The sequence below is a fragment of the Elephantulus edwardii genome, unplaced genomic scaffold (genome assembly GCF_000299155.1).
Source record: "Elephantulus edwardii isolate Elephantulus edwardi_28Jun2011 unplaced genomic scaffold, EleEdw1.0 scaffold00140, whole genome shotgun sequence".
NCBI lineage: Eukaryota > Metazoa > Chordata > Mammalia > Macroscelidea > Macroscelididae > Elephantulus > Elephantulus edwardii.
Genome location: NW_006399890.1, coordinates 8,487,273 through 8,509,951, shown reverse-complemented (window position 1 = coordinate 8,509,951; position 22,679 = coordinate 8,487,273). Strand labels below are relative to the sequence as shown.

Sequence of the window (22,679 nt, the reverse complement as noted above, 5' to 3'; positions counted from 1 at the left end):
AAACCTCTCCAAATTACTGAGGAGCAGTGATGTCAGTTTGAAGACTAAGGTATACCTGACTCATGCCATGATCTTTCAATCCCTTGGTGTATATCTGAGAACTTAACAGTGAATAAGATAATAGAAGAATTGATGCCTTTGAGCTGTGGTATTGGAGAAGAACACTGGATATTCTGTAAACTATGAAAAGAACAAGCAGATATGTCTTGGAGAAACTACAGCCCAAGTGCTCCTTGGATACAAAGATGACAAAGCTTTATCTCACATACTTTGAGTATGCTGTTAGGAGAAATTATTCCTTGGAGAAGGACATCATGCTTAGAAAGGTGGAGGGTGGGCAAAGAGAGGAAAATTCTCAAACAGTTGGATTGACACAATGACTACTGCAAGGGGCTCGACTATGTCAGATGATGAGGATGTCATGATGAGGATGGGATGAGACAGGGTTCAGATCTGTTGTTTATAGGGTCGCTATGAGTCATACTCAAATCGATGGCACCTGACAGCAACAACAACAGTGATATATTAGTTTCTCTTTGTCTCTATAAGGTGTCTTTCTTGATGTAAAAATATATGAGTTGGGAAAAGAAGTCCACATAGTAAAATTAGGTTATATATTCTCTTTAGTATGCCAGCTATGGATGCATTTTTTAAAACATTTCCTATGTATGGGAAAAATTATAAGTAATTTTTATTTGTACTTAGAAATTCATTACTGAATATACATATTGCACCTGGTATGACTATTTTTCCTTAAATTCCTGGTAGTTTATTTTTTAGAATGTCTCTCATATTGGGAAGCTCATAATTGAGCTTCTTAAAAAGTCTTTTTTTTCCAAATGGAATATAAAGCTTTTTATAGCTTCGTTATTTGCCTCTATTTTTGGCTTCAGCATTTGAAAATTTGCCCAATTTTAAGTGTTTAAAGTCTAGTCCATCTCAGAGTACAACTGTAATACTAAATTTAAGATTCTGAATTCTGAAAAAGATTATGTTGTTGTTGTTGTTATGTGCCGTCGAGTCGCCTGCGACTCATAGCGACCCTATGTACCACAGCCCTAAACTCCGCTCTGTCCTGTGCCAATCGCACTGTCTCTGACACTCCCATCCCAATTATCCCAGTCACTGAATCAATCCACCTCATAGAGGGCCTTCCTCTCCTGCGCCGTCCCTCCACCCTCCCAAGCATGATGTCCCTCTCTAAGGACAGGTCTCTCCTCACAACATGTCCAAAGTAAGTTAGACGGAGCCTCAGAATCCTTGCCTCCAAGGAGCCTCCTGGTTTAACCCTTTCCAGGACAAATCTGTTTTCCTAGCAGTCCATGGTATTCTCAATACTCTTCTCCAGCACCACAGCTCAAAGGCATCAATTCTCCTTCTATCCTCCTTGGTCATTGTTCAACTTTCTGATGCATAACAGGTGATTGCGAAGACCATGGCCTGTATCAGACGCACCTTAGTCTCCAGAGAAGGGGTATTTTTCTAAAACGTTCAAATGATGCAAAAGCAAAAATCTGAGGTACTAAAATTTTCAAAAAGTGGAATACTGTCAAACATGAAGATGTTATCACTCATTCACTTGTTGCCAGCAAGTTAAAGCCAGTCCATAGTTTTCCCTTCGCTAGATCTCTAAGGCGGTGAATTTCATGAGAGTCTATTGCTCATTTTTTTACCACAAAGCAGTTTGTGGATTCCGTTGTGCAACTCCCTATGGCTTAGCATAGTGACAATACTAATACTTTGAAGTAATAGAGATTTTCAGAATAAAATATTTACTAATATTGATGTTTATATAAACATAATAATATGTTTCGGTTTCTTAAAAGTTGGTGGAAAACTAGAGATGTGGAAAGACATTTTAAGTTATTTTAAATAAAAAACTTTCCAGTTGTGCTTCTGGTGCTGGATTATACATTGTAGAGTAAAAATATTGTTTTCGTAATATTTTGTTCCTACAGTACAAAAGAGAAATTGAAGCTTCACTAACCCTTGGGTTGACAATGCGGGGAATTCAGATTTTTCAGGTTGGTAAATACAAAATAATGTACAAATGTACAAATGATGTTTTACATTTATACTGTACCTGTTCAGTGGTTCCCTTTTGGCCATTGTTGGTCATTATTCCCTGTTTTTCTAATAGAGCAGGTGATATGGGATAGATGAACTCAGTCAGTCTAATTCTATAAGCCAAAGAATAGCTCAGGTTCACCACTAATGTATGACTAAAAGATAATTAATCTCCAAAAATGTCTGTACGTGTCACTTATTTTAAATAATCTCTTTTATCCTTTAGCAAATATCCTATCTGTGCAAAGAAAAATTAGATTTGTTATAGTACCTGGAACACATTTTAATTTCTGTTGCACATTGATAATAAAATTTGTTCCTTGAGTAGTACTAATTACACTCATTTGTAGGATGGTGTTATCCTACAGCCATCAGCATGGGAGTGGGGAAAGTACTCGTCTTTGCCAGATATAGAATGTCAGTTTGTTTTATCTTTGACATAGGCAAAATAGCCAATTATGAAAGTGTGTGTGTTTTCTCTCTTCAATTTAGTGTCTGAATCTTTTGGACTTTTTATTTCAGTTTAAAAATAGTCCAAAAGGGAAAAAAGGCCAGTTATGCCACCAACCCAGGAACCAGAAGGTAGACAGTTGTATCACTCATCTTTTAATTACTCTCCAACTCTGCCAGAGAGACTTAGGGACCTTTTTCCTTTTTCAATTACTATGTTTTTGTTTTCTAGCAGAGAAGTGAAGACAATTTTAGGATCTCTGCTGGTTTTCTCAGCAACTCATTTGCCTTTTGATTCTTTCCTCAGAACTTAGCTGAAGAAAAACAATTACTGTATGATTTCCCCTGGACTAATGTTGGAAAATTGGTGTTTGTGGTAAGTTTACAATAACTGACTCTAAAGAATGACAGGCTTGTTGTTTGCTTTTATGGATTTCTGTTGTTACTTTGGTGTTTTTTTGGATGGGTTTGTTGTTGTTGTTTTTTAAACAGTATTGTGCCACACATTATTGCTGAAAATATTATTAGATATTTTTGAAAAGTTGTTGAAGATCATTGGCCTTCTTGTATACTTAAGCATGTACTGTAAACCTTATCATGTATCAGTAATAAACTTAAAGAACCTGTGTTGTTGTTGTTGTTGTTGTTATGTACAACAGGTTGGAAATTAGTCATAGCTGACCTTCAAGTAGGTTTGAAAGGCATAAACCTTTTTTATTTCTCAGAGATAGTGGTGGCTTCAAATCATGTGCCTTAAGGTTGGCAGCACAACCCCTTACACTGGGCAGCCAGAGATCCCTTAACTTATCTGCTGCTGTTGTTATTGTTGTTAGCTGTCATCGAGTCATATACAACTCACAGTGACCCCATGAACAAAAGATCTGAATCTTGTTCTATCCTGCACAAAGCATCTGTAGCAAAAGACATCATTCTTTTAATTTGTGTATTTAGTCTCCAACACAATTCCGGAGTTAAACTAGTTGAATAAGGATTATGATGTTAAAAAGTCCAGGGTGAATTCATGAAATACAATTCTTTTTAAAATCTACAGCAGGCAGACTAGAAACTAGAAAGCTGTAAGTGTTCAAGGTTCGATGACCTTAGCAGGGGATATGGAACATTCTTTTTGATGTCACTTCTTTTAAGCAAAGAATAGAGTGATATAAAAAGATGAATTTCTTACTAGCTGTTTGAAACTCATCATTATAAAGAAAGTTTACAGTTTTTAACAAAAAAAGTACTTCTATTTTTAGAATATTGAAAAGTATACATTTTCTTTTGTTAGAGAATATTCTCCATTTTCATCTTTCCCATCAAGCTGCCTGTTTACCTTGCCAACTATACCCATCTTAAAAATTCTATAGTTGTTTGACTGTTGATCACAACAAATTGTAACTAACATTGAGGAGAATGGGAATCGCAGAACATTTGGTCATGCTTATGCAAAACCTATACTTAGACCAGGAAGTAGTCCTCAGAACAGAGCAGAGAAACACTGCATGGTTCAAAATTGGGAAGAAGTGCATCAGGAATGTGTCTTGTCTCCATGCCTTTTCAGTCTATATACAGAACAGATTATCCAAGAGGCTGACTCATCAACAACCTATGTTATGCAGATGACACAACCTTGCTTACTGAAACTGAGGAAGACCTGAAGCGCTTGCTACAGAAGGTCAAGGACTGCAGCCTTCAATGTGGATTGAAGCTCAACATCAAAAAGACAAAGATTCTCACCACTGGGCCAATTGGCAGCACCAAGATGGGTTGAGAAGAGATCGAGATTGTTAACAATTACAACTCCACAATCAACACTCTTGGTACCAGCAGTGAGGAAATCAAAAGACAGATTGCATTTGGTAAATCTGCCATCAGGGATCTTTCCAGAGTACTGAGAAGCAATAGTCAGTGTAGAGACTAAGGTGCACTTAATCCAGTCCATCTTCTTTGCAATTACTTGAGAAACATCAGCGAGCTGGACAATGGCTAAGGATGATAAAACTGATGTCTTTGAGTTGTATTGCTGGAGAAGAGTCTTGAACATACCATGGACTCCCAAGAAAACAAATCTGTCTTGGTTGAGGGTGAAACCAAGTTTCTCCTTGGAGGTTGGGATTTTGAAGCTTCATCTCACATATTTGTGACATGTGGCCAGAAGGGACTGATCCTTGGAGAAGGATATCATGTTCAGAAGGGTGGAGGAGAGGAAGAACCCAGATGAGATAGATTGATATAACATCTAAGGCAATGGGGGTATTTTTGTCAGAGTCAGTGAGACTGGCTCAGGAGAGGGCAGGACTCAGAGCTATTGTATATAGTGTCTCTATGAGTCACAGGCTACTTGACAGCACATAACAGCAACAACATATATACCTCTTAGTGTCAGCCACAACTTATTGTGATCCACACAGGCAAATGTCTTTGCATAATCAATAAAGCATAAATACACATTCTTTTGGTATTCTTTACTTTCAGCCAGGATCCATCAGACATCAGCAATGACATCTCTGGTGCGACAGCCTCTTCCAAATCCTGCTTGAACTTCTGGCAGTTCCCTGTCTATGTACTGTTCTAGCCTTTTTAGAATGATCTTTCTTCAGCAGTATTTCGTTTGCATGTGACATTAACGATATTGTTTGGTGGTTTCCACATTCAGTTGGATCACCTCTCTTGGGAATGGTAACAAAAATGGACCTCTTCCAGTCTGTTGGCCAGACAGCTGTCCTGCAATATTCCTGGCATCGACTGGTGAGCACATCCAGTGCTGCATCTGTTAATTGAAACAAGCTATTTGGTATCCCATCGATTTCTGGGGCCTTATTTTTTGCCAGTATGTTCAATGCAGCTTCTACTTCCTCCTTCATTTCCATTGGTTCTTGTTCATATGGTACTTCCTGAATTTTCAGTGTCAGTCAATTCTTTCTAGTACAGTGACACTGTGTATTCCCTCCATCTTCTTTTGATGCATTCTGGGTCATTCAATATATTGCCCATAACATCTTTCAATATTGTGACACAAGGCTTAGATTTTTTCAGTTCTTTCAGCTTGAGAAATAAAGAGCAAGTTCTTCACTTTTTATTCTCCAATTTCAGATCTCAATACATTCCATTATAATACTTGGCTTTATCCTCTCTAGCTGCCCTTTGAAATCAGTTCAGTTCTTTCATATCAATGTGTTTTCCTTTTGTTTTGGCATCTTGATGCTCCAGTGTAATCTTTAGAGTCTCTTCTGACATCCATTTTAATTTTTTCTTTGTCCTCTGTTTTTGTAATGACCAGAGCACTTAATTGTGCTCATGCAGAACCTATACCAGCATACTGTGTGAACAGTGCAGGGGAAAATTAAGAAGGTTTAAAATTAAGAAGGGAGTGTGTCAGGATGAGAAGCTGGACTCTGTGAAGAGGAATGTGGCATCAGGATTGGAGTGAGACTAATCAATAATCTACATTATGCAGATGACACACCTTGCTTGCTGAAAATGAGGAAGACTTGAAGTACTTGTTGCAGAAGAGCAAGGAATGCAGCCTTCAGTATGGATTACATCTCAATATCAAGAAAACAGAGATTCTTACCGCTGGGCCATAGACAGAGTCATGATGGATGGAGAAGAGATTGAAACTGTCAACAACTTCATCTTGCTTGAATCCACAATTAACGTCTTTGGTACCTGCAGTCAGGAAATAAGGAGATGCATTGCACTGGGAAAATGTGCAGCTAGGGGCCTCTCAATTATTGAGGACTAATGATATAAGTTTGAGGACTAAGGTGTGTCTGATTTAGGCCAAAGTCTTTACGATTATTTGTTATGCAGCTGAGATCTGGACAATGAATAAGGATGACAGAAAAACAATTAATTCCTTTGAGCTGTGGTGTTTTAGGAGAGCCCTGAACATCCTATGGACAGCCAAGAAAATGAACAGAAATGTCTGAAAAGGTACATCCAGAGTACTCTTTGGAGGCAGAAATGATGAGACTTCGCCTCTCGTGCTTTGGGCATGTTGCTAGGAGGGACTATTCCTTGGAGAAGAACATGATGGTGGAAAAGGTGGATGATCGGCGAAGGAGAGGAAGACCCTCAACTGACATGATGACTGCTGCTGTGGGCTCTTGTGGGTCAGGAAGTGTCAGGTTTCAGATCTTTTGTTCATAGGGTCTTTCTGAGTTGTACTCAACTCGACAGCACTTAACAACAACAACATATACATCTAATTGTTGCTAAAAATGCATGACTTTACTTTGTTTTTAAAGTATTGGAAAAAAAGTATACCCATAAACAATGCAAGAGGAACAAGAAAGATTTGGGCAGAGACTTGTTCCTGTAAGGAGATAGCCTGTGGACACAGAGGGATATATTTCTAGATAGAATGTGGGCGTTGTTTCTGACTTTGCATTACTTTAATTACTTGGACACATTGGGTTGGATTCAATTTTTTCAGCCATTAAATGGGACGTGACCCATTTCCTCTTCTTGGGCTCTCTCTTGTGAAATCCAAGTTTTCTGTAAACTTTCATTAAAATACCAGATTTTTAAAAATAAAAAATAATACAGTGAATTTTAAAAAACTTCATTTATCAGTAATTTTTTTTTTTAAAGGACTCTTAGTGAAAAGATCTGAGCTCCTTGAAAATAAGCAAATTAGGGCCTTTTTGCCCTTTCTTATCTGAAATTGAGTGGTAATAAAGTGCATTTATTTATTTATTTATAAGATTCTGAACTCAGTGATTCTTTTATCTAGTCATCGGCTTCATCTGAAGAATTTAGGATTAGGATTTCTGGACGTCATCCTTGTATACCAGAGATTTTTTTTGATTCAGTAGGTCCAGGGTAGAGACATCTATCGATGTTGACAGGTTTCCCAGATGATTGCTCTAGCCAACCCCGTTCTGCCTCACTGTATGACCTTGAGCAAGTTACTTAACCTCTCTGTGTCTAAAATGAGCGGTATTGACCTTTTCACTGACAATTGTTCAAATCCGCCAGCTACTCCAAGGGAGAAAGATGGACAGTCCATTTCTGTGCAATTTCCAGCCTTTGAAACACCACGGGAGGGTCAGCTATGAGTCAATTCTGACTGAACAACAGTGACTTAGCTACAGTATATACTTAGTGCTCAGTTATTACTATTCTAACATTTGAGATCTGCTGAGTTTCTTAAAATATGAAAAATAAAGATGACCTGACAGAGTATGAAAATTATCAAACAATATCATTGATATCACAAGCAAGCAGTATTCTGCTGAAGATTATAAAACAACAACTGGAACAGAACATCAACAGAGAATTGCCTGAAGTGCAGGCTGGGTTTAGAAGAGGCCATGGCACTAGGGGTATTGTGGCTAACATTACATGGAACTTGGCTGAAAGTTGGAAGTACCAGAGGAATGTCGGTGTTTCATTGACTATGTATGCAAAGGCATTTGACTGTGTGGATCACAACAAACTGCGGCTGACTTTGGAAAGAATGGGAATCCCAGAATGTTTGATTGTGCTTATGTGAAACCTATACTTGGACCAAGAGGCAGTTGTCAGAACAGAGCAAGGAAACACTGCATGGTATTGGGAAGAGTGTATGCTAAGGGTATGTCCAAAAAGGGTATCTCCAAACTTTTTCAGTCTATATGCAGAACAGATTATCCAGGAGGCTGGGCTGTATGAAGAGTAATGTGACATCAGGATTGGAGGAAGACTCATCAACAATCTGAATTATTCAGATGACACACACCCTGCCTGCTGATATTGAGGAAGACCTGAAGTGTATGCTGCAGAAGGTCAAGGACTGCAGCCTTCAATATGGATTGAAGTTCAAAAACAAAAAAACCAGAGATTCTTACCACTAGGCCAATTGGTAGCATCATGACTGATGGTGAAGAGATTGAGATTGTTAACAGCTTTAGTCTGCTTGGCTCCACAAACAACACTCTTGCTACCAGCAGCCAAGATATTAAAAGACAAATTACATTGGGAAAGTCTGCTGTCAGAGACCTCTCCAAAGTCTTGATGAGCAACAGTATCAGTCTGGAGACTAAGGTGCTCCTGATCCAGACCATAGTCTTTGTAATTACTTGCTATGCATCAGAAAGCTGGAAAATGTCTTGGGATTATAGAAGGAGAATTGATGCCTTTGAGCTGTGGTGCTGGAGAAGAATATTAAATATACTATGGACTGCTAGGAGAGCAAACAGGTTTGTCCTAGAGAGGGTGAAACCAGCCTGTTCCTTGGAGTCAGGAATTCTGAAGTTTCATCTGACATGCTTTGGACATGTTGCATTGAGGGACCAGTCCTTAGAGAGGGATGTCATGCTTTGGAAGGTGGATAGACAGGGCAAGAGAGGAAGACCCTCGATGAGATGGATTGATTCAGTGACTGGGGTAATGGGAGAATGTGTGTCAGAGACAATAAGATTATCACAGGATAGAGCAGGATTTAGGGCTATTGTACATAGGACACTATGAGTCATAGGTGACTCGATGGCACATAACAGCAGGAAGAAGTTGAAAAATATATATTGTATACCTGTGTGAGTTCTATAAACCCGTGTTGTTTTGTATGAACTTTGAGATGTGTCATTAGACTATCCCTTCCTGCCTTACCTCATCCCTCCAGCTAAAAAATTATTCCATCTGGAATATTCCTATTTGTGATCTTTTTGCTCTATTCATTATTAGGAAAGTTAAAGGAATATCTCATAACTGTAAGGAGCTTTGCTAAACTTTTTACCTTCAACTTAAAACTTTATATTAATAATACCAGACCTCTTTTAGGAACTCTGTTACTTACTCTCAGCTAATAGTTGTTTTCCACTTTCCTCAATCCCTCCAGTAGTCCCTCGAGCTTCCAGCTCCCTCTTTCTTCAACGCTAGTTTTCCTTTTTTTTTTTTAACCCTGAATAGTTATGTGTTGTTCACTATCATAAGAACTTATTTATTTCCCTTTCAGAAATTATCATAAACATTAATTATTTTATGTGTTTATTTTCTATCTTACTAGGATATAATTCCACAAGGGAATTACTGTATTACTCAGTGTTACTTTTTCAACACTTAACACATTGTTTGGTACAGAGCAAGTATTTCAACAAATATTTGAAAGCTTACTCCCTTTGGACTTTTTTGCTGTCATCTTTACTAGTGGCCTAGTCTGTAAAGAGTTGCATTGCTAACCTGAAAGCCATGCAAGCCTCTCCAGCAATTTGAATCCATCAGCAGTTCCATGGTAGAGAGAGGGGCGATTTTTCTGCTCTGTAAATCTCTCCGTGTCCAGCTTTGGAGAGCCACTGTAAGGGATCAGCTGCAAGTCAGTTCTAACTCGATGGCAGTGAGTGAGTTTGAGTCTTTGCTGAGTTAGGGGGTTAGGGTTGTGTTTGAAAATGCTCTCATTGGTTCCCTTTTCTTTTCCATTATACAAATGCCCAAATTAACCAGAGACATCACCAATATTCCTCAACTTTCTTATGTTACTATTTGTTGTTGAGTTGGAACTGATGCACAACTAAGTCTCCGGTGGGCTTTCAGAGACTGTGAATCACACAGGTTCTGAAGCACGCAGGCCCTCCTTCTCCTGTGGAGCCCGTGGGGGCTTTAAACGGCCTGCCTTGAGGTTTAGCAGCACAACTCCTTACCCCAGGCCACCAGAGCTCCCATATAGCCAGTACTTACTGGAGTTTTTGACAATGTTCTGTGACATTCTGGAAAGAAAAATAATGGTTTATGCCTACGGATATTGTAAATATAAATGTGTCCATCTATTTCTGTCATTTTCCTACTAAATAGACAATGAAGAGGATCTTGAAAATCAGACTTCCTAATCTTCCTAATTGTTATTCATGCTGTCCTGTCCATACAGGGTAAGAAATTTGAGATTCTGCCTGATGGCTTGCCCTCAGCCAGGAAACTCATCTGCTACACGGGGTGCCCCATGCGCTCCCGACACCTCCTGCAGCTCCTGAGTAACAGCCACCGCCTCTACATGAATCTGCAGCCTGTCCTGCGCCACATCCGCAAACTGGAGGAGAATGAAGGTATCAGGGTATGGGCAGAGGAAGCAAGCAATGCTTTTGCCACATAATCTGAGACTTTAGGCTCCTGAAGAATGGAATTGGGGGGGAGGGGAAGTAGAACTTGCAGAGCACTCTTTTCTGTTTACACCTTAGCATTGCCCAGAAAAGCCAAGGATGGGCTTGAAGACCATCTGCTGGAACACCAAGTCAAAACATGTGATGTCATGCAAATCATTTAGTGACCCTCGAAGCACAATCTCTTTTAAGGTTCCTGACACTTGAATTAAAAGCCCCCACGTAAAGGTGCAAGCCAAGGCTATTGTTTTACCTACATCTCCGTGGACTGTAAATGACAGCCTACCTGGGCACTGTGGTCCACAGATGATTTTGCCTGTCTTCTAATATAATTTTTCCTTAAGATAGAGTGACCAGAAAGTTGGGTCCCAGAAGTATCTTCAGCCTCTGATTAACAGCTGGGAGGCCACCAAGTCTGCCTCAACAAAAATGACAGAGAAAGTTTTTATTTGAAGATAGAATTTGCCAGTCCCGAGGGAGCTCTCCTGAAACAAAGACAGTGTAACGCAGCCAGAATGCTGAGTCACTTGAGATCCCAGAAAGCTCAGCCTAGAGATGAGTGAGAAATGACAGGGAAGAGAAGACAAGGATACAGTCTCTATGGTCTCTATGGTCAAACTTTTGTTAACTTTATAATGTTAGCTTAATGTTCAGTCCGTTATCTTGAATGTAATCCTCCAGAGCTACTTGATTGAACATACTTCAAATTTCAGCCCCTCAACATGCTATGTAATTTCTTTTTAAATGTCTTCAATTTGGTTTTTTGCAAATGCATTTTGTAGTAATTCTGGTACTTAGACATGTGAGGTAATTGGCTTTGATTAGACTGGGATATTTACATGAACATCAGGGTGCAGATTTTTGCTTTAGGCCCATATCTGAAGCTGGTTTTGACCTCTCAGACCTCACCTTTAAAGCTTCAGAGATAAGAAAGATAATAGTCCTTTATGAAGCAGGCAGCAAAATCATGTGAAGGTGCATATATCCAGTTGATCTTCCTGCACAGCTGTTTCTCAATCTAAAGGACACTCTGTTTGGAGATCCCATCATCATTGAAGCAGCTAGAACACACATCATTTTCTACTGGCTGCCGACAGACTGCCTCTTTCCTGAGACAGTTGGTCCAACTGTCAGGTGTACCGGCTTCTGCTGCTGCCAGACTGCCAGTTCTTCTCCACCGTGACTCATCAGTACAACAGTTCTGTCTCTCGTAGCACACAATTCATATTAATATTGCTTTCTGATGGGAACAAAAGCATCAAGAAAACTTAAGAGAGAAAAAAACGGAAAACTTGAGAGAATAGGTGGCTATTTAGATTATTTGCCAGGTCTGCCTCATTCCTAAATGGTCAGTTTGGCATCTTGGCATGCTTATTTATTTCCCCAATAATCTCAGCAGCCAAGTCTTCTTTATATGACATTTAATAGAGGCTATTTAAAAAAAAATGAAGAAATTAGTGAGCTTTCCCTATAGATTCTAAGGTAAAATTTATAAAGATTTTGAAAATCTTACAAGAATATCTGGGGACTTGGAAAAGCAAGTCCCCAAAATGAAGGTGTTTCTAAAGGGTAGGTTATTAAAGAATAATAAAAATGTTAATTCAGACCTTTTATTTGGATGATTATAGATTTAGAGAGTCTTTTGATTTTTATTGTTACTTGTTTTATCAAAAGAAAATCTATTTAGTTTCTTCTCTTTAGAGGTTTATCAAAGACTGAAGAAAATCTCACCCAGTTTCTCTGGGCCAATCTTGGTCTGAGTCCGGATCTCATCCACACTTAAGGACTCCTTCATTTTGATGAGAAAAAGCTTTTCTTGGCATTAGTTTAGCAAAAAAGCAATGTTAAAAGGCAATTTTTTTTTTATTACATTTGGTCTAGAGTCACGTTTTCTGAAACTGTTTTAACATTTTGTAGCAGAAGATGATTACTGGAATTCTTCCTGTAAAGTTTATAAAAGGAGAAAAATATACCACATGTCATTAAAAACAAATCAAAATTTATTCAGTAACTGAAGCTTATTTTTGTAAGTCAAGCAGCCACATTTATGGTGTTTGATATAATGTAGAAAAATATTTTTGTTATCTCTAAGCTTTTACAGTAAGGAGAATAACAAAGGAACAGATGTTGATGTTGGTAGGGCAATGAGAAGTTTTCTTTTATATTCCTTAGATTTCAGTTTGTGACTATGTGTTATAAAACTTCATAAATGTTTGCCAACCAAAGTCTGGATTTATGCCATCAGTTTTACAGGACAAAGTATAACTTCTTCATAGGGTTTCTAAGCCTGTAAATTGCCACATCTTTTGCCCGCAGAGCAGCTGGGAGTTTTAAACAACCAGCCTTTTGGTTAGTAGCCAAGCACTTAAGTGCTGTGCCACCAGGGCTCCTTTAAATGTTTGCAAAGGACATAAATTATTTAGTACTGTGAAGGGACCAAGGCTAGCCAAGTGAAACATGGAGGCTATACTGATGGGTTGGCAGAAAATCTGTTTTACAGTAGACTCCTAGTAGGTAGAAAATAGCCTGGCAAGTACTTGCCTTCTAGTGAGGACAGGATAACTGTAATTAGTCCTGAACCTTCCAGGATGCTGAGAATGAAAGGGCTGTTTGAAAAGCAGTAGAAAAGTTTTTCTATTATTAGATCTTTAATTCCCAGTTGTCTTAGATTTCTAACATCCAATAAAATTTTGTTTGTTTTGTTTTGTTTTGAGTTTTTTTGCTTTAGTTTTTGTTATGTGGTTTAAGGTTTTGTTTTTTTTATGGTTTTTAGTTTTTGTTTTGTTTTGTTTTAACTTTTTGTTTCTTTCCACCTTTTCAAGGTCCAAATAGATATTCTTTTCAAATTATAGTGAATAGAAATTGTTAATCTCACAAACTCCTTCAGTTCTTTACCTTCATCTCTGCCCCTGTTACATTCAGTAATCAGGGATGATTCGAGCCCAGTCTAGTCCCTGAAAGATGGACTGTAGGCGTGTAGTATGGTATGAACTTCTGTTGAAGGGGAATATGTATTGAGCTCTGATGTCGAGTGCCAATCTGCCTTCTGTGGCTACGTGCATTCACCTTTCTCTTTAGACTTGCTATGGATGGGTTTAAAATGTAACAGAGGCTTCTCCAAGCATACTTGTCTGCTAGGAAGCTCATCATCTCTTCTGCTGGTGCTCTTTCTCTCTCTGGGGAGTTTGCCATGATTATACTTCATATTTAGATTCAGAAATTATAAGTAAAAATATTTTCACTTAACCAAGAAACAAGACAAATTTATTAGAAGGCCCCTGAGAACCCAATTAGTCTGCTATCATTTTCTGAAAGAATAGTAACTTAATATTCTCTAATTATACTCTCTATATTTAACCTTGTTGTAATAGGTTCTTTATTATCAGTGTTAAAAATAAAAGAAGGAAGTGAAACTATTGTTTTAAATTTCTTATCTAAAATGCAAAAAAAAAGGTTTTGTGTCAGTTGTACGGCTGCATCTCAGTTGTAACTTTATGCCTTACTGTACTGCCCAGTTTAACACTTAATAGCAGGGTATTTTTAAAAGTGACTCTTCCCAATAGTGAGTCTGATATTGACATGTTGAGTCGAAGAAAAGTTTTTCTGGTCAATAGCCATGGGGATATAAATACTCAGACCAAGAATGATTATTGTGTTTTCTAAATAGACAAAACCTCATTAATTCAGTCTTTAGAGGAAAAATATCCTTCATTAGTGAAAGTGAAAATAGTAGAATTCTTCTAGGAATTCTCAACAATAGTTTTATTGTAAATTAGAATTAAACCAGATAATAAAAAGCCACTTTAAATGAATAACTAAAATTAATGGGAAATATCATTATTTATTAAATTGTCTTTAACAGACATGATCTCTGAAGAAGGATCAGTTTTTGTTTATTTTTTTAAAGTTTCTGCTTTAGTTGGCAAAATACAAAATTGCTATCATGAAAATGTGTGATTACTTTAAAAATGTCCAAATATTTATTCTCAGCTAAACCCATTGCCAGTGAGTCAGGTTTCCAAAGCCGCAGTCTTCATGGAAAGCCACAAGTTTCTCCTTCAGAGCAGCTGGTGGGTTCAGCTGGCCTCCTGTCAGTTGGGAACCCAGTGCTTAATCACTGTGCCACCAGGACTCCTTTAATCTCAGTTACTGATTTTATTTCACTTTGGACTTCCAAACAATTTGTGGGCAGGAAGTGCTTTGCTGACTACAGTTTGAGTAAAATTGTTCTGTTCTGGTGATATAGTCTGTGGAGTTACATGGCTAACCCAAAGGCTGTATCTCACTGGCATTTGCAATCTGCCACCATCCTGAGAGAGAAATATCGGCAGTCTCCTTCTGTGGGGTTTACAACTTCAGGACCCCGTCTGTGCAGAGTCAGTTATGAGCCAGTTCTGACTCAAAAGGCAATGAGTGTTTGAAGTTTCAGAAGTCTTCAAGCAGTTTAGATATTTCTCTCAAAGCTAGTGTCATGGTTTTTAGTCACTTGGCATTATTCTCTTGTCCAAATTATCATTACTTTCCAAACAATGGATTCTGACTATAAAATTACAGTTGTTTGTGGCCCAGAGACTCACTTAAGGTCACCAGAGTTGCTTTTCTTTTGGTTGACTGTACTGACAAGCTGTGTTCTTCAACATGCAGAGAAGAAGCAGTATCGGGAATCTTACATTAGTGACAACCTGGACCTTGACATGGACCAGCTAGAAAAGCGGTCACGGGCCAGTGGGAGCAGTGTTGGCAGCATGAAGCACAAGCGCCTGTCTCGTCATTCCACCACCAGCCACAGCAGTTCCCACACCTCTGGCATTGAGGCAGACACTAAACCCAGGGACACAGGGCCAGAGGACAGCTACTCAGGCAGCGCCATCCACCGCAAGCTGAAAACCTGCAGTTCTATGACAAGCCACGGCAGCTCCCACACCTCCGGAGTGGAGAGTGGCGGCAAGGACCGGCTGGAGGAGGACTCGCAGGATGATGGTAACTCAGCCCGGATTGCCTCCTGCTTACAGCACTGTCCTCTTGCTGGCTGTTCTCTATTTTTCCCACCCATTTTATTTCAAGTGTTATTTCTGTAGAATTGATGCCTGGTAGAGGAGAATTGAAGCAGTAGAAGGGGAGTCTTACCATGCCCCCTAGTGACTTGATTATTTTGTTGTGCACAAAGCATCCCTCTAATTATTCTTTGTGGGTGCAGACCTAGGATTGTTTGGGATCTTAAGTCCTAGTAGTTTATAAGGCGTTGAATTGAGGTTAGGTTTTTATGTCTGTATTTCTGATTCCCAAGTTAAATAAGACAGTGATTAAGAGAGCAGAGCACAGTACAGTGATAGTGCAGAAAACATACATGCTTCTGGCGGGAGGATGGGGAAATTATGAAGATTTGAGACCAAGCTATTTGTTTAATAACTAAGCTTGTTTCCATTGTCTACCATGTGACTGAGAGAGAGAGAGACGGATGGATAGATAGATACATAGATAATAGATAGATAGATAGATAGATAGATAGATAGATAGATAGATAGATAGATAGATAGATATAAGAATATCCAGGTAGACACAGTGATGGCAGTAATGGAATCACATGTGTCAGAGATTGTGAAGATGGCACTGGATAGGACAAGCTTCACATCTTTTGTTCATAGAGTCACTGTGAGTCATACTTGACTTGAAGGCACCTAACAACAACATGATAGGTAGGTAGGTAGATCAGTAGATAGCACCTGGCTGATAGGAACTTACTCTATTGAAGAGATGAGGTCTGTAGGCTAAATCCACTAAAATTAGTAGTTGTAGGTCTGTTTTATATCATTACTGATTCTCAACCAAATACTGTTTCATTTAGATTTGGAGAGAACATAGTGACTCCATTGACAGAAATTGAAGAACATATATTCAATTACAGTGGAATTCATTTAGATCGCAAATAAGTTATGGATTGAATTAAGAGTCTATAACAGGGAAATTGATAGCTTAGTGAACAATCTCATTCTGCCTATACCAACAGTTTATGTTTTTCATTAGGCAAATGTCCCATCATCCCCCATCTTTCCTTAGTCATAGCAGCATGGTCGGATAACTGTTCTTTCTTGAAGAATAAGAGATAGAGCTTTAGAAGACAGATGGGAAGACAGAAATCATATACTCTGAGAAAAGCTATATAATTATTCTTACTTGAATATAAATTTGCTAATAAGCTTCTTATGTAGGAAATTCTAAGAACAATTCTCAATTAGATGATACTTCCCCACAAGTATGGATTCTGACCAACCTTTCCTTCATGTTCTTGAGTATATTTTCCATCTTCTGTGTTAGAAATAGAGATGTTGGTTGATGACCCCAGAGACCTGGAACAGATGACTGAAGATTCCTTGGAAGTCAGCCCAGACATGTGCATTTATATCACCGAGGACATGCTCATGTCACGGAAGCTGAATGGACACTCTGGTGAGCTCTGGGAAATTCTTAGCACTGTATTATTCTGGAGGTGCAGATGTGCCTAAACTGGAAAGGGTAGACTGGAAGTGATGGATCTAGAGCAGAGAGAAACTTGAAGATAAGCCTTTGCTTATATTCAGAGTAGTAAACCATAGAATCTGTGAAAGACACTGAAAAGGAAGGGGAGAAGCGCACAGAATTAAAAATTAACATCTTCTGCCCCATGCTTTGGACTAAAGATAGTTGTGTAATGGTGAGTTTTTCGGTTTTTGTTATTTGAAATCCACTCATCAGAGAATGATGAGACATCCAGAGGACTCTCTAGGGCCTTCCAGGCCCAATCTTCTCTTTCATATGAGGTCTCTGCACTTTTTTAGTCTACACTCCTCTTTATTGTACATAGAAAGGGCAAATACTGCATGACTGGAAGCAGAAGTCGGGGTTCCTGGTATATCCTCCTTACACCCATCATTATACTCTAAGTAAGTACGGGTGTTTCAAATCTACCATCTGCTCTATGAGAGAAAGATGGGCAGTCTCCTGTGATTTACTGCGTCTAAAAACCCACTAGAGGGTCATCTATGAGTCAGTTTCTATTTGATGTAAGCAACAACAAACAAGTGAAAGTCATTTTTGAATATACATTCTCAATGATATGGACATTGTAGTTGCTTGGATGTTTCTCTGTAAGTATATATGTGATTTGAAAGAAAGTGGTTTAAAATATATACACATATACACACACTAAAGTGCCTATGGGAAGGGCTTCATGAGGGAAGCCAACTTTTTTTCCCCAGCTATTTATTTACAGTTTGTGTTCAGTGCAAATCAATTCCATGACATGAGAAGTTACTATGAATCAAAGCATAAATATAACAAACAAAATATACAATCCAAACAGATGTACAGCATTCAGATATGAAGTAGAAGGGAGTGTTCATTCACACACACAGACATTTGAGATTTGTTGAATCTGGTTGTTTCCATATGGAGGCTTCTAACCATGGGGGGAAATGATTTTGGTTTTAAAAGCTTTCATATTAGATAACTGGAATATCTAAGCATCAGTGCATGACCATCCAAACAAAAGACTTCATGGAATGTCTAATTTTAAAAAGCTTTTGTAGAATAGTTTTACCTCCATGAAAATCAGGAATGTCTTCATTCCGTCCTTTAGTTGACCGAATTATTGAACATTTAAAATTTGCAAGACACAGGCTAGACTCTGAGTCATTATCAGGCACTTCTAGGGTTAAGGGAGAAGACAAAAAGTTATGAAAATTACATTAGTCAAAGTTCTTTTTTCTAAGAGAATCATTTTCTTCAGACGCCATTGGTCTTATGTATCTGGGGTTTGTGTATGCATTTGCTCCATCTATTTGGAATAAATCCATTTTCATAAGTTTACCTTCAGAAAACATCTTCTTGGGGCACATCACTGAGATGCCATGTTCGTATAGGGCAGTGCCATAGATTGCTGCTTCAGAAAAGTTAACCATTTTCTCCTGAGTACTCAGGTGATTAAAGGCTGTTTTGATCTGGAAGGTACATAACTGAATGTTCACTAGAGCCTCCCATTTTGGTCTCTTACCAATGGCATTTTTTCTCTAGGAGAATATGCTAGAGAACCCCTCAGTCAAGAAGAGCTCCCAGGAACGGAGTGTGTTTCAAGTGTAGGCCCTGTACTCAGCATTCCTTGTGCACTCACTCTTTGTCATTTACTTGCCCCACTGTCACTTAGTTGATTCTGACTGATAGTGACCTTGTAGGATAAAATAGGCCCACCTGATAAGGTTTCTGAAGCTGTAAATCTTTATGGAACTAGACTGTCTAGTGCTTACATATCTCTCATGTCTTACAGATAGTACTGCAAGCCACAAACCTTTCAGTTAGTAGATGAATACTTAACCCACCACAACACCAAGATTCCTTTCTATTAGGTAGATACTGTTATTAATTGCAGTAATAGAGGAGGGGACTAAAACCAGAGAGGTTGAATGGTTGGCCAGTACAGATAGCTAATTAATTACTTGTTTAGGCCTGGTTCCAAATTAGTCTGATTCCAGAGACTAGCACCTCTACAATTAACCAGCATATGCCCAAGTGAAAATGAAACCTAGCTGATTGACTTACTGCTACTCAGGAGGAGGTCAGTGTAAAATGTGTGTTAAATGAGAAGAGATCTTAAATGAGAAAGAAAGCTTTATGAACTAAAAAAGAGTTCTATACACACACATAAAATCTTTGGTTTTTATTACTGATGTTACCATAAATAAATTAATTAGAAGATTTTTTAAAATTCAAGCTCCAAACGCCTTCCTAAACTCTAACCTCACATTTGTTCCATTCTCTACTTGAGAAGATGAGAGAGAGAGAAGACAGGATGAACACGTTTTCTCCTCATTATCTACTACCAAAGAATCATATTGAAAGTTTTCAGTAATGAATAATAACTTCAAGTTTGATTTTTTCTTTTCTTTTTTTTCCTTCTGTTTTACATTAGGATTGATTGTAAAAGAAATTGATTCTTCCACCTCCAGCTCTTCAGAAACAGTGGTGAAACTCCGTGGCCAGAGCACCGATTCTCTTCCACAGGTATTTGAAAAAGAGTTGAAAATTTTCATCAGCAGTTGATGCGTGTGAGTGTGCATGTGTATGTGCCAGACGTTAAAAGTAAGATACTTTGAGGAAATAATTCTTGCCAGATCTTTCTGAATTTATGTATCATTAGCTGGTCCAATTTGTTTGAGTTGGCTTTTATTTGTATAAGTTATGTGTTTTGTTCTACACTTTATGAAGATGGAAGGCCTCGAGTCTTTAGGCTTCAAATATCGTGTGTTTTCTTTGTTGACTGACTTCAACCCCTTGGGAAAACAATTTCCTTGTTGGAGATAGTGTGACAGAAATGTTTCTGTTGTTCTTGTTAAGTGCTGTCAGGTTGACCTTGACTCCCCAATCCTGTGTCTTCTCATAGTCTGTGCTGTATTGCTTCTTTTTTTTTCTTTACATATATTTTTGTTGTTGTTGTTTTATACTGGTTTGCATACCAAATTAATATACATTATGTTTCACACATTCTTTCATTCGTGTTATGTTTCATATGCTCATTCCCATACATTGCAATTTATTAAACCAGTAGCCATTGATCTATGCCATTATCACTCCATCTTTTCAGGTTCGCACTGCGTTTTTCCTTATTCCTTTATCTCCTCCTTACACCCATCAAACTCTGCAACCTTGTAATTACCCTCTCAACTTTTCTACCTCTTTCCCCTTCCCCTTTGGACTTTTATACACATCTTACTAATTATCCTTCTATTTTTACAATAGTGATCTTAATGCAGGATTTGTCCTTAAGAGATTGATTTAGTTTATGCAGGATACTGGTTTCTAGCCTCTCCCATGTTATATAGTATTTTTTTTTTATTTTAACTCAGTTGCCCTGAGTGCTACATAGTATTCCATTGTATGAATGTACCATCATTTCTCAGTCCATTTGTTTGCTGATGGTAATATGGGCTGTTTCCATATTTTTGCTTTGTGAATAATGCTGCTTTGAGCTTAAGGATACAGATCTTGGTTTATATCTTAGTTCTGTTTTCTTAAGGTTATTCTAGCAGTGGATTAGCTGAGTCAGATGGGATTTCTGTGTTCAGCTTATTGAGGAAATGCTAAACTGCCTTCCAGAGAGGTTGGGACACTTTACAATTCCACTGACAGTGTATGAGAGTTCTAATATCTCCACATCTTCTCCAACATTTATTGCTTGCTGTCCTTTTAAACTTGGCCACTGCTACTGGGATAAGATGGTATCTCATTGTGATTTAGATTTGCATCTCTTTCATTGCCAAGTATTTTGAGCATTTCTTCATGTGTCTATAGACCATCCAAATGTCTTCCTCTGTGAAAAGTCTTTTCATATCTTTTTCCCCATTTCTAACTGGGTTATCAGTTGTTTTGTTTTTTGGGTTTGGTTTAGATTTTCTGTTTTTGTTGTTTGTTTGTTTGTTCTGGTTTTGGGGGGTGTTTTTTTTTGTTGTTTTTTTTTTGAAACCTTGTGCTGTTCTGTAAACTTCCATTATTAGACTCTTGTCTGAGATGGTATTGCCAAATGTCTTCTTCCCAGTCAGCAGGCTTTCTTTTCACCCTATTGGGAAAAATTTTTGATGCACACAGGGTCTTAATCTTTAAGAGGTCCTGTTTATAGAAGTTATCCTCTCCTAATTGTAGATTTGTGGCCAGATGTGCCAGCCTTTTTATAACATAGTCTAGTGGCAAGAAGTTGTGCTACAGTCCTGAAGGCATGTGTTTCGAGGCCACCTGCTGCTCCACAGGAGAAGTTTGGGCCGTCTCCTCCTGTACAATTAACTGCCTCTGAAAACCCACTGGAGGGTTAGTTATGAGTCGGTTCTGACTCTAAGGTACATAACAACAGGTCTTCTAACTTTGGTCCCATTTTGTCTCTTATGATGTTTATGGTTTTGGTCTTTAAACCTAGATCTCTGATGCATCTTGACTTGATTTTGTGGATCCTGCTTTAGCTTTCTTCAGATTGAAGTCTGGTTTTTCCAGCACCTTTTGTTGAAGAGGTTGTCATTTCCTCATTTGATAGGTTTTGTTTCCATGTGGAATACCAGTTGACCATAGGTAGGTGCATTAATTGCTGGGGTTTTTTTTACTCAGTTTAGTTGGTCTATGTTTCTGTCATTTTTCCAGTACCAACCATAACCATAATAGCAAAACCAGGCAAAGACATTCCCAAAGAAGAAAATGACAGATCTCTCTCATGAATAAAGATGCAAAAATCCTTAAAGTCTTGGCCAATAAATTCAATAGTACATCAGAAAAATAATTCATCATGCCTGAGTGGGACTCATAAACGGTATGCAAGGATGGTTCAACATAAGAAAAACATTGTAATTCATCACATTAACAAAACCATGAACAAGAACCACTGTATGTTATTACAGCCTTACAGATGTGCAGTAGGTTTTGAAATCAGGGAGTGCTATGCCTCCTATTTCATTTTTGTTTTTCAGAAGTGTGCTGCTTGCTCAAGGTCTCTTTTCCAAATAAACTTGTCAGTTGCCTTTTCTGTTTCTTTGGAAAATTATTTGTGTGAGGATTGCTTTTAACATGTAGACTGCTTTTGGTAGGATTGTCAATTTTTACTTAATTATAAGTATTGAGTCTACTTATCCATGATATTGGAACATTTTCCTTTTATTTGGGTCTCTTATTGTCTTTCAGAGTAGTATTTTGTTGTTTTCTTTATAAAGGCTTTTTCTTTCTCCAGGTAGGTTTTCTCCCAATTATCTCACTTTGTGGTTGGCTATTGTAAATGGTATTGCTTTTTTAGTTTTCTTCTCTGTGGTTTTTTTGTTTTGTTTGTTTGTTTATTTACTGTAGAGGAATCCCACTGGGTTTTGTGTATTGATCTTGTATCCTGCCACTCTCCTAAATTGGTCTATTAGGTCTAACAGATTTTTTTGTTGAGTCCTTGGGGTTTTCTGTCTACACTATCATAGTGCCTGCATATAAATAATGAGTTTTACAACCGTGAGGCTGGCATTGGGGTGGGGGTAAGACTGAGAAAAACTGGATGAAATATGTTTATGGCATTGAAGTCTATGGGGGAGAGAATAGTCTAAA

At 38.2% G+C, this 22,679-nt stretch overlaps 1 protein-coding gene across 2 annotated transcripts in view; it reads left to right on the top strand.

Annotated features, from left to right (window-relative positions):
* Window positions 1–22,679, top strand: part of FRMD6 (FERM domain containing 6) — a 55,954-nt gene that overhangs the window by 24,182 nt on the left and 9,093 nt on the right. For both annotated transcript variants that reach the window (XM_006894366.1, XM_006894365.1), the window contains exons 7-12: window positions 1,959–2,024; window positions 2,825–2,893; window positions 10,361–10,535; window positions 15,234–15,569; window positions 16,905–17,036; window positions 19,531–19,622. In XM_006894366.1, the coding sequence (XP_006894428.1) occupies window positions 1,959–2,024; window positions 2,825–2,893; window positions 10,361–10,535; window positions 15,234–15,569; window positions 16,905–17,036; window positions 19,531–19,622 (870 nt within the window). The remainder of the gene's footprint in view (window positions 1–1,958; window positions 2,025–2,824; window positions 2,894–10,360; window positions 10,536–15,233; window positions 15,570–16,904; window positions 17,037–19,530; window positions 19,623–22,679) is intronic.